Raw genomic sequence first — 12,107 nt, forward strand, 5'->3', positions numbered from 1 at the left:
ACGTTCGATTCTGTATCTTTTTTCTTAACCATGCCCGTCAAGCAGATCGTCAGAGGTCCCTAAGACCCTTGATAGCAGATCAGCCACCAGGATCGAACGGAGAGCGTCGATCCTTGTTGTAATTAGCTGCACCCCCTCCTCATGAACACGCAACGCACATCCGCGCACGTATATACATATATATACATAATAATAAGCCTGGCACCCGTCCATCGATTTTGATATCACTACCGTCACACAAGGAAAGTAACAACAAGGGTCTCGAAATACTTATCGCGATTTATATCAGAGACGTGCTTCAAAATGGACAAATCACTGGATGAAATAATCAGAGAAAATAAGGTACGTTTTCAAGGGTTTTGCAGAGAACTATCAGCCAGTAGTTTGATCCTGCGAACCTGGTTTACCCGATCATAAAAAAGATAAGAATAAGACTAACGAAATCGAAGCCGAAAAACGGGCCGAGCTCAAAAAGGCGAGAACGATACCATGGCCAAAGGGACTCCAAGCGAAACTACGGAGAGCGTGATGTGAGAAATGGAAACTATACACGAGCCAACAATCGGGGTCCACAGTATGAAAGAAAAAACTGGGTTCTTCCAGAACAAGAGCGCTGGAATATAATCAAGGTTAATAATCTTTATTATGGCATAGATGCTGATGATTTACGGGGCCTCTTTAATCAAGTAGGCAAAGTGAGGTTTGTGCGTATTCAATACGACAAATCTGGTAGATCAGAGGGTGTCGCTTGGGTGGGTTTCTTTAGACCCACCGACGCACAGGAAGCAGTCGAACGATTCGACTCTAAAACCGCTGCCGGTCAAAAGATATATCTGCGCTTGCATGAAACCGTCGAGTCTAGAGAAAGTCGAGAAGTTGTTAGTGCTTTAGCCGGTCGCTTCAATCCAGTTGACGACAAGACTCTAATACAAGAAGCGGTAAGGTCAGACGGCAAAGCGGATAATAAGAGTAAGAACTCAAAAGCCAGAAATCGGAAAAATCGAAACAATCAACATCGCGCCAAAAAGGTGATTCCTACTGCGGAAGAGCTGGATGCACAATTAACGGAGTATATGTCCAGCGGAGTCAAGGCTGAAGGTGAATCAAAAACAGAAAACGACGAGTCTCAAGAGAAAACGACGAAGGAAGACGACGTTGACATGCAATAAATAAAAATTAAGTATCTATAATTATACGCCTTACTAGGTGTTCTGCTTAAGCATTTGATCTTACCTCCCAGAAAATAGACTGTACTAATGAATGAGATCAACGGCGATAGAAGTATAGGGGAATGTGTATTGGGGCGAGGCAAGGCCGACGTACGGCCTGTAGTCAGCTGACTTTCGACGTGCATTAGTTAGGTTCCAGAAGGTTTATATAGGCTTATACAGGTTAGTTTTGATGAATAATATAGAGTAGCGCAACAAGAAGGACATGGCAGTATCAAAGTACAAGTTGTCTGCCTCTTTAATTGGCCATGAAGATGATGTTAAGAGCATTGCAGTCACGCGAGATGGGGAGGTAGTGTCAGTTTCTCGAGACTGTACTGTTAGAAAATGGATCAGGGACCCTACCTCTCCAGGTACCTGGCATCAAAATGTTTTGTACAAAGATGAAAAATATCTCAATGCCGTTTCTAGCAACAGCAGTGGTGATAAAGTTATATTTGGTGGTCAATCCAAAGCCGTTGTCTCCTTAGATAATGTCACGGTACATGGAACTGCTGCCACTACGACTTTGGGCTCTCATGACGGTAACGTGTGTACATTAGCTGTGGGCCACGGGTTGATTGTGAGTGGCAGCTGGGACTCAACTGCCAGAGTTTGGAGCATTGAATCAGGCAAGCCACTTTACACATTAGAGGGTCATCAGGCTTCTGTCTGGGCTGTTCTGATTATCAGTGATACTCGTCTTATCACTGCTGCCGCTGATAAAAATATTTTTCTGTGGGAAAACGGCAAAAAGATTGGGTCAATTAACTCTGCTCATGATGATGCTATCCGCGGTCTCTGCAGGTTGAACAGTGATACATTTGCTTCATGTTCAAATGATACTACGATCAAGATATGGTCGCTTGATAGTTTTGCTAGTCAAAGTGCACCATCAGCGCTCTTGACATTAACAGGCCATTCAAGCTTTATTTATACGATATCTAGTAATGGCAAGACTTTACTCAGTGGAGGTGAAGATCGATCATTGCGAGTGTGGGACCTAACAAGCAATGAGTGTATACAGGTCATTACGCTTCCAAGTACTTCTGTGTGGTCAGTCGCATATTTGAACGAAACTGATGTTTTGGCGGCTGGAAGTGATAATATCATCCGAGTGTTTTCCAGAGATCCAGAAAAGTGGGCTTCAGAAGATGAATTAAAGCATTTGGAACAAGCAGTTGCTTCAACAGGACTGGGAAAAGACCAAACAGGCGGTAAAATCGATGAATCCCAAATCAGCGACGCTAAGGTCTTGACCCAACCAGGGACGAAAGAGGGACAGGTCGTCATGGTCCGTGGTGGGTCTGGTGGTCCTGGTGCTCCTATTGAAGCGCACCAATGGAGTACTGGTATGTGGGTTAAGATTGGAGAAGTGGTCGACTCGGCGACATCTGGTAAGAAGACTCTATATGAAGGCGTTGAGTACGATTATGTTTTTGATGTGGATATCAGAGAAGGGGTTCCTCCTCTAAAATTACCTTATAATCTAACTCAGAATCCTTACGAAGTAGCGCAATCATTTGTTGAAAAGTATGAGCTTTCACCTGGGTATGTTGATGAAGTTGCCAAGTTCCTTATCGCTAATACTGAAACTGTTGACTTGACATCACAGCCAGCTCAGGATCCTTATTCTTCCGGTAGATACATACCTGGTGGCGGCCATGCGCAGAGTAGTAACTCGGCTCAGACAGCAATTTCGAAATCCAGTGAGTCTACTGCAGACCTCCATATTCTACCGTTTACGGAAACTGTTTCATTAGTATCATATTCACCCGATCCAATTATTAGGGCCCTTAGGACTAATAATGACAAGTACTCCTCTGGAAAATTGAGTCCCGCGGAACTTGCGTCAATTGAAAATACACTTAAATCAGGCATTACACCGGAATCCGCTCAAGAGATATTTCGCTATTTTGTTAAAATTGAACAGTCGTGGACTGGTTCGCGGGATGACCTTCTTCCTGCGTTAGACATCCTGCGTATCATTGTTCCTTCTCTCAATGTTCCACCAGTATCACTGGTGCAGACCGTGTTTAACAATATGGACCCCGACTCAATAAAAACGACCCTGTTAGCCACCCGTGTGATTGTTAATCTGTTTACAACTCCAGCGGGCCTCAAGCTCGCTCTGAACCCTCAAATTAGGGAGAATGCTCTTGAGATTCTCTCGCCTATTGTCAGAGATAACAAATCGACGAAACCCTTGAATTTAGCCATAGCTACGCTTCTTCTTAACTACTCATCTGCGACGACAGACCCCAATTCAGGTTTTGAATTGCTAACAGCTATTGGTGCTTTCAAGTCCACCACAACCCCACTAGACTCGGAAACAGCATACCGACTACTGCTTGCTTTGGGAACTACGCTTACAAATGCTATAACTGCATCAGCCACTATTAAAGATGCTGCTATTAATCTGGACCTTTTAGAATGGGCAAAGCAACTTGCGAAACAACTTGAAGAGTCACGAATTAATGATCTACTTGTCGAGCTATCTACTGTCTTGTCATAAATCTATATTGCTTATTTCAGTATTAATGTCAATCGACTGCCCGACTGCCCCTGGCAGTTAGGGATTCGTGGAAAGTTCTGCGCCGCTCCATATTTTAAAGCCAAGCCATTTTGTGCCGAAGCTAAGAGTTTTGGGCTCCAAATGGATCAAAGTCGGTCCAACTGTCTAGAGCCGCATGTGACGGGGCAGACGCAGGGGACTGTGAAGTGGACTAGCATAGTTGATGCCATGTGTTACTTGAAGTGCACATCATTGAGCCTATACAAACTATGAGCCTGCCTGTTACAGTTGATCCTGCTACAAAGGCCATCTCCGTTGATGCCTCATTTATTGATAGTTTGGGTGAAGAATCCCAAAAGGATCTAAATGAGAAACTACTACAACTGAATGATCTGAGCCGCTATCTTACCGGTCTTAGCCTACCAGTCCCACCAGCCCCCAATACAATTTCGAAGCAGCTGACAGACCAGGTCAATAAACTTCGTGCCCATGGAGTAACACAATCAAAAGCTGGAAAGCACCAGGAAGCGCTCAAGCATTTTACACTTGCAGTCCAATTGGCTCTTAAAAGACCACCATGGGAAGCTGCACTTTATGTTATTGAGGAAGTTTGTGGATTATTAGCATTGCGCGCCGATAGTTATATGGCCTTGAACTTATGGCCAGAAGCATATACTGATGCTTCATTAATTGTTCTGTTGGTTCCCACTGATCCTAAGGGCCATCACCGAAGAGGTAGATGTCTTCAAACCATAGGTAAATACAGCGAAGCTAGAGTAGAATACTTAACTGCTTCCGCTGCCCTTCCACAAGATACTAGTATCAAAGAATCCTTGGCAGAAGTTGAGGCATTACTAGCCAAACCTTAATTCAGATACTTAGGGATCTGGATTTTATAGTATCTTTATTATTATTAAAATGCAAATTAATGAAAACTTCAATTTATTATGATGGCCCCAAATGGGTAAAAAGTTATACTAATTTCTTTATAGGAATATTAGGACTTCTCAATCGATAGACTATCTCCAAGTACGATAGTTGGAACGGGTTTACTTTGAACGCAATACCGCGCTAAATCCCAGCCAGCCAAACCAAGTGCTGGAAGAATGTTTAACTTATCGAAGATATGTGATACTGTGTCGTAAGAATCATAAATAGGTTGTAATGGCGTAGAAGCCTGAGCCCCCAACACCAGGCCCCGACAAAGAACCAATGCATGACACCAAGCCCGGATGTCGCTATCTTTGTTGCGATTTGAGAGCAGACAGATAAAAACAGAAGGAAGCCGAGATCCGTGGCTAAATGCGTAATACAAGACGTAGCCGGATTCGGAAGAATGGGATGCTGCTAATACCTGATCAAGAGACAAAGAATTTGGAATCACAGAAACGACCGATTGGAACCCACCAAATGCGGCCTTGCCAATGACTTCATCTTCACGACGCTGACTTGTACGGGAACTAGAATACCAACGCAATAGCCCGTCAGGTTCAAGAATCCTTTCTTGAGCTGAAGCTTTTCTAGGAGTGACTAGCAGATGGGAGACTGCTTTATTAATAGATTCAAATTCAGTATCATCAGGACCACTCACCTGGGCATTACCGTTGACAGTCTGATCAAGCTCTGGTAGTGAATTGACAATATCGCTGAATACTATATTGGCTCTTTGGCGATTTAATGTTCTAATGACAACGCTGCTAACCGCTCTATAATTTGTAAATAAGTGGAGCGATAGTAGAAGGGTAACAGTAATCCACATTTCAATTCCCTCACCCTGAACCAATTTAACCAAAACTGATCCTGCCAACATACCCAGAAGTGTGATGACTGTTTCTTGTGATTGATCTTTTGCATTCACGTCGGCAATACTGCCTATTTTTGGATCCGTAAAATGCTGTGTTAAAGCAGCTCTCGAGCCACCGGCCATGACGCCACAGATGCTTCGTAACAGCCCAGACATACAAAGCATAAATAATTTAATATTTCTATTCCCAGGAAACAGGGGTGATAAACAGTCAAAGACAGTAGCAGAATCATTTACTAAATCGGCAACATAACGGTACTTCTTACACTCAGGCTCTAAAGTGCTCCCCAGCTTCCAAGCAAAAATAATTGTACCGAGTCTACCAACAGTCTCTTGTGTAATTTTCATAAATAGCGCAGATGTTGAACTAGAAGACTCGTCCCCAACACCCACAGCTTTGAGCACAGCCCTGTTAGCAAACAGGGATGCAATCGAGCTAGAGAATGCTTGAATAGAGTCAAATATTTGATAATCAATATAATCCGGGCTTACACTATGCGGGTAACCAGTAGGAAGAAATACATTGATCAACTGCTGTAACAAGTCCATACCAGATCCGCCAAATCTGATCTGTGAAGTTTCCTTGGCGCTTCGTAATGTAAGGTCACCAGGGAAAGTTCCTTCGTATACGGTATTGAGAAACCCATTCTCATCCAGCTCACGGATTAGTATTCCTGGCGAATTTCGGCTAGAATAATGGGCAGCAGACTTCTCGACGTCGTGGAATGAATCATCCATAGTTATAAAACAACAGTCAAAGAACCGAAATGAAGCTTGTGAAGGTAAATGATGCTAGCGAACTTGTGACACTTGAGTTCTTGATGATAGTATTATACCAAGTTACAATGCAGACATATAAAGGTGGGTATACCTTCTAAGATGAGGGTGAAAACCATAAAAATAGAAATATCAGACGACTCGGTTTGCAATACAAATTACTTCAGTGATCCTCCAGACTCTTGTCAATAAGTAATGAATAATGAACGGATAGACAAGCTTTGCCGATAGCAAGAAACCAATTCATACACTCCGAGTTTTGGTCGGCAGGCCAACCACCCCAGTTTATGCAGCCCAGAAGAGCAGTTGACGCGTCAAAAGTAGCCAGTAATAACCCATACCCCAAATCTGATAAGATCAGTCAATTGACTAGACGAGACATTTGTTCCGAGGCTCCATAAAGTTTTAAGTTGTTACATGTTCTGGGATTCTCATTCATGTCAAATTAGTATTATTAAGAATTATGTGTTGTTAGCTATTACTACATCTAAATTTATTTCGTCTTCTTATGTTCCTTCTTCAAGTATTCTTCATATCTTTGCTTACGCTGTCTCTTCTGTTCTTGAATATAATTATTAGTATCCTTGTATTTTGTGTTAAAAATTTCATCCCAGTGGATAAAGAACGGCTGAGAAAAGTTGGTCTTGATTCCGAAGCTTTGATGATGAATGTCGTGATACACAGACTTGTTAGGAAACAAGATCTGTAATGGATCCCAGGGCAAATCGTATCCACAATGGTCATCGACAGTCTTTAGAGTGGAAAAGGTATAGAATACAATTGACTCTCTTGTACTCATTCCTGTAAGCAAATATCCGAGACCAGCTCCCACAGTGTCCAATAAGAAACCCTCCACAAGACTGTTGTACAAGGCACCAAATGCATATGGAACGTATAACCTATGATGGACAGAATGGAAATGTTTGTACAAAAACTTATTCATGTGCATAGCTCTATGAAGCATATACTGCCAAGTATCCAGAATGAAGAAACCCATGAACAGTCTGAAGGCAGGCATGATTAAATAATAAATAGCCTGAGCAACTGCTGGAGAAACGTTAAGCCTCATTGAGATTTTCCATAATTCGTAACTCTCATGGCCAGTCATCTGTGCAGGTTCGAACTTATTAAGAAGTAACCCTGTTGCTGTTTGTAAAATATGTTGGAGGACTACAGCTCTAAACACTTCTAGTTTAGAACATTTGTTTCTACTAGCTACTTCAGCAGGTGGGTGAATCCTGTACTTGGCAAACAAGTCCATCTCATCCAACAAATAAAAAAATGTTGAAAATGTCCAGTATGCTATTATTGGGGCCAGTAAGGCAAGAGTTTGGTCTGAAATGAACCCTGGAAATAGATCCAGCTGTGGTCGTAATGCGATTTCGGGAGGCGTCGATGTCTTATTCATGATGTTGTGAAGTTTCTTATGCTAAAATATTAGGCCTGCCTTGATTCGAGATAGAAAAATTATAGCGCACAGAGAGAACTGTGACTAAAGTTGGGCCACGAAATAATATGCAAATTTGACCTGAAGTTTAGAGTGGTGTGAAAGGAATGTTGTGAAGACCAGTAGCTAGCTCGTCTCGTTCAGAGTAGTGAACGGGCTAGACAAATAGGAGTAACAAGAGCAGAGAAATATTACAACCAGAGCAACAGAAGCAAGCTTCTATTAGACGCTTGATGGTGATATGAGCCGTTGTATAAGGTCTTCTGCCAAGCAGTCGTGTCTAGACTCCAAGTAGCGTGATAAAAATAAATAATTTCCAGATTAGCTCACGAGGGGCCCGCGCGCATGCGTGCTGCTACGGGAATCCGCGCAGCATTATTTTGAATGGGAGAAAATCAGGGAGCAAAGATTATCCGACCTGCCCGGATTAAACCGATTGCCTGTCGTAAAATTTTAGCAAGGTGAGCAAGTCATTATGTTATCAAACCCGATGTAAAACACAGATAACAAAGATGTGACTATTGCTAACCTGGATCTCGAGAGCAAGGCGCTGAGTGCCTGCAGGGTTTAGTACAGGGCTGAATGGGTCTGGGCAACCGACGAGAGATAATAACGTTTTCGAACGATAGATATCTAGTTTTAGTTACAAGTTTGATCTCTCATGTGATTTTTGTGCGTTTGGGGAGTCTCTCATCAAGGTTCGACAAGAGCGGCTGGTTACTCCGCTGGTGGGTAATCAACTAGGCCCCTTATTGTTGAAGTTTCGTCATGCCACAGGTATGAAGAAATCCTGTAATGCTTTGCTATATTCAAAGTATGGCAAAAGTTATTGGGACTAAATATTTTTATGGAATTTAGAAATACATAGCTTTTAATAACACATTTGCCCCGAGAGATAGGAATAGGGGATGATTTAAATATAAACCCCTGCCCTAAAAAGCTACAGACATGAAATTTGATTTTGATTTACATGTCGGTTCCAAGAATTTGAATTCGACTTGTGAGTGCTCCTAAAGGTATAAGATGAAAAACCTGTCGTCAAAGTTACAGAACATTCCTCTTAAATCAGCACAATGGCTTCGCCGTTACAAGTGTGGACCAAATGTATTTGCATTTAGAAATCTTGAAACGGGTCAAGTAGTGTTCTCTCAGACACTTTATCCAAAAGAACTTGATATTCAAAATCAATTTCAATTTGCCAACTGGCAAAATAGGCTTCCAAAGGCCGAACGTAAGGATATTTGGAGACCACTTGCAGTGGTGACACTTCCAAATCCCGAGGCAGCAGTTTCGTTTTATGAAAATCTGGTGCAATTACGGTTCATGAGAGACAGATCAATGAAGAAACAAGCTAATGACTGGCGAAAAAAATCGACTGATGAAAATATTTGGTATTATGGGCAATTCAGACCAACATACACACAGGAGGCCGTGGCTGACCTGGCGAGCGCTGTGGAAGCATCGAATCTTGAGTGCGAAATCAAATGGGAGAACGAGTGGAGACGAGGAGAAGATAAGTATTGGGAGGGCATCACTAATGTTAACCATGCATATCTCCCCAAATATAATCCTCGGGAACAGACTGTAATGCTCAAAAAAATAGCAAAGGAGGCATATACTGCTTTTAGGCGACAGGAGAAAGAACTCTTTAAGAGCCTTAAAATAGGCCCATACGCGGAACCTGCAGCACAGTCATAGTGAATAGTTTGTATAATTGTAAATAGTTAAGAGAAGTCATGTCGCATTTTCCTTTACTTCGCCTCCTTGGCAACACTGGCGGTTTTCATTTGTTGAGACAGCGGTAGAGACTACTATTCACGTCTCGTAATCATCTCATTGCCAGTTACCAGGTTAGAAATCATATAGTTACATGATGAAAGTTTTGTCTATTTTTCTACAGTCTTAGTTCAGTTTGAGATCTTTTCTTTTTGGATGTTTGTCCCTTGTCAAACTTGATGGCCTTGGGGAAGTCACGTCCAACATTGTCAAGGTCCTTGACCTTGTAAATACGGACGATCCAGTTCTCACTGGTAAACGCCTCCTCAATGGTTGTCAGCTCAGGGGCCATCGACGCAGGAATATTTTGCCCACGGACTCTGTCATGTCCATCTCTACCACCGAAAGCATCTGTAAAACGGTAGTAACTCATCTTGTACATCATACTCTCTCTCATGGTGGGGGTGGCTTCATGATCAACACGATATTGGTTTGAGGCAGTGAAAAAGTCCCTCTCTTTGACCTCCTCAGGCCATATTCCTTCTGCAATACGAACCATCCATAGGAATTTGTTGATGTCGTCACCAGAGAAGCCAATAACACCACCGAAAATGACAAGGATATAGTCAACATCATGCTGGCGAAGAATAGGATATGCTACTTCCTCAGAACTACTCATGGCCTTGCCAACAGTGGCAATATGAGTGTTATTCCAGGTATTATTGTCAACAAGGGTAGTTCTATCCGCCATGCCTCCAATCTGATAACCATAATCCCACCAACTCATTATTTTGGCATCTTCTGGGGTATTCATGCGCAACCAATAGTAGGCTTCACGGAAATCATCAATCAAAAACTGGGAACCATCGGGAAGGTTTGATGCCAGGACCACTGATGGAGACGAGTATGCGTTAGAAGTCACCCAAGTACAATGTTTGACAAATAAGAATAGATAACTTGTGAAGGATATGAGTACCACAGCTTTGGCTAACAATGGCTTGATAGTGTTATTCGAGCTAAGAAGAGTCTTGAAAATGCTGCCTTCTTCAGAAGACACTCCAGGAGTACTAGTTCCACTAGATGTAACATCAATTTCCTCTAGAACGTCACCGCCTTTATTAACAGTGCTTTCCACAGCCTCGTCACTCTCAACGATTGCAAACTCAGCATAGACATCTAACAGACTAGAAACAGCGATACCAGCAGCAACACAGACTATAGGTGTTAAAGTAAGCATCAAACGAACCATAACACCAGCGAAGTAACTGGCAAGAACGCCGTAAACGATAATAAAAACATGCTCGTCAGCAAGCTCTCTCAAGCATAAATAGACACCCACAGGAAATAACCAAATCAACATAAAATTATCAAAGAAAAATGAGGGCCAAGCAGTAGGTTGGTGCTCAGAAACGGATGCGATGATTGGAATATGGATCTTGGCATAGTTGGTATCCCATAAAGAGTAGAACCTACCTGTCCAAGGAGCAATGACGCCAGCAGACGTAAGACCAATCAATCCAGCAAAGGAGATTGCCAATATACTCAAGACTGCCACAATAATAAGATTCTTAAATTGCTTAGAAGGAACTTGACTACGTATCCAATCCGAAAAGGCAACCAATTGTAGCAGCCCAAAAACTCCCAGTGCAGACATGTGGTCACTGGAACGAATAGGGAGAAACCCTACAAAAGGAATTTGCATTGAAGCCAATGTGCCAATTGCATACCAGGAAGAATAGGCAACGTAAATTCTTGAGTGATATCTTCCCATTAACAATAAGACAAACACATGAAGGGGAATCATATTTGTGATAAAAACATATCCACCCCAAGCTGCAACCATGTAGAAGTAACTCAAAGCAGTGAGACCGCCCCAAAGGGCGGAACCGAGTTTTAATGCCTTGATCCAAAAGTAAAATGTTACCATTAGCAATGTAATGGCAATGGCTTCATTGTCATAAGAACCAGCAACAGAACGAGAGATATAACCAGGAGCAATCCCCATAAAAATAGCAGCTAACAAGCCAGCAGTCTCATTCTTCATTTCAGTGGTAAACAAATAGGTAACATAAGCAGTTAATCCAGAAAAAGCTGGTGCCAGCATAACGCAAATGTTGCGAATGTCAATTGGTAGTGAAAACCATCTTAGAACAGTGTGAATGACGTTGGAAGTGACCATTAAACCTGGGTACAGAGTACCACCTGTGACTCTTCCCAATGGGTACCAAGTTCTGTCATCGAACCAATTCAAAAACTTATAAAAGCCATTTTCAGTTAAATATTTTGTGGCCCTGTAATTGAACCAAGGGTCGAATTCGTGAATGATACTTTCAAACCGGATTACAGAAAACAATCTCGACGAAATAGCAGCTCCTGCTACTAAAATCAAAGTGCTCACTTTCAATAGTAGGAGAGCATTATCAATGAGCTGCCTGTCAGATTTCTGAAAGCCTGTTACCAGAGCCATCTTGATTTTACAAATGACAAAGCAATTTCGTCAAGAGGAATCACGACCAAACCGAACACGTACGTACCTGCCTCTAGAACGAACTGAATGCTTCCTCGACTGCACTGCGTGTTAGCTAGCAGTTGAACAGCCGTGCATATGGGAAGCTTGTCTGAGACCTTATCTAGGACTAG

General features: G+C 42.4%; 6 protein-coding genes across 6 annotated transcripts; 3 read left to right on the forward strand and 3 right to left on the reverse strand.

Moving 5' to 3' along the window:
- Positions 1 to 1,434: 1,434 nt before the first annotated feature.
- On the forward strand, positions 1,435 to 3,723 carry DOA1 (Doa1p; the record flags this gene model as incomplete). Its single annotated transcript, XM_018880467.1, has 1 exon — positions 1,435 to 3,723. The coding sequence occupies one exon, from the start codon at positions 1,435 to 1,437 to the stop codon at positions 3,721 to 3,723; it is 2,289 nt and encodes a 762-aa protein (XP_018738283.1).
- Positions 3,724 to 3,992: 269 nt separating this feature from the next.
- On the forward strand, positions 3,993 to 4,592 carry SGTA (Small glutamine-rich tetratricopeptide repeat-containing protein alpha; the record flags this gene model as incomplete). Its single annotated transcript, XM_018880468.1, has 1 exon — positions 3,993 to 4,592. One exon carries the CDS (start codon positions 3,993 to 3,995, stop codon positions 4,590 to 4,592), a length of 600 nt encoding a protein of 199 aa, XP_018738284.1.
- A 128-nt stretch (positions 4,593 to 4,720) lies between these two features.
- On the reverse strand, positions 4,721 to 6,265 carry AWJ20_3452 (uncharacterized protein; the record flags this gene model as incomplete). The annotated part of the gene is made up of 1 exon (XM_018880469.1): positions 4,721 to 6,265. The coding sequence occupies one exon, from the start codon at positions 6,263 to 6,265 to the stop codon at positions 4,721 to 4,723; it is 1,545 nt and encodes a 514-aa protein (XP_018738285.1).
- A 532-nt stretch (positions 6,266 to 6,797) lies between these two features.
- Positions 6,798 to 7,712, reverse strand: SUR2 (sphingosine hydroxylase; the record flags this gene model as incomplete). The annotated part of the gene is made up of 1 exon (XM_018880470.1): positions 6,798 to 7,712. One exon carries the CDS (start codon positions 7,710 to 7,712, stop codon positions 6,798 to 6,800), a length of 915 nt encoding a protein of 304 aa, XP_018738286.1.
- A 1,062-nt stretch (positions 7,713 to 8,774) lies between these two features.
- MHR1 (Mhr1p) lies at positions 8,775 to 9,449 on the forward strand (the record flags this gene model as incomplete). Its single annotated transcript, XM_018880471.1, has 1 exon — positions 8,775 to 9,449. The coding sequence occupies one exon, from the start codon at positions 8,775 to 8,777 to the stop codon at positions 9,447 to 9,449; it is 675 nt and encodes a 224-aa protein (XP_018738287.1).
- Positions 9,450 to 9,645: 196 nt separating this feature from the next.
- STT3 (dolichyl-diphosphooligosaccharide--protein glycosyltransferase subunit STT3) lies at positions 9,646 to 11,934 on the reverse strand (the record flags this gene model as incomplete). The annotated part of the gene is made up of 1 exon (XM_018880472.1): positions 9,646 to 11,934. One exon carries the CDS (start codon positions 11,932 to 11,934, stop codon positions 9,646 to 9,648), a length of 2,289 nt encoding a protein of 762 aa, XP_018738288.1.
- Positions 11,935 to 12,107: the final 173 nt, after the last annotated feature.

The sequence above is a fragment of the Sugiyamaella lignohabitans genome, chromosome B, assembly GCF_001640025.1.
Source record: "Sugiyamaella lignohabitans strain CBS 10342 chromosome B, complete sequence".
Classification (NCBI taxonomy): Eukaryota; Fungi; Ascomycota; class Dipodascomycetes; order Dipodascales; family Trichomonascaceae; genus Sugiyamaella; species Sugiyamaella lignohabitans.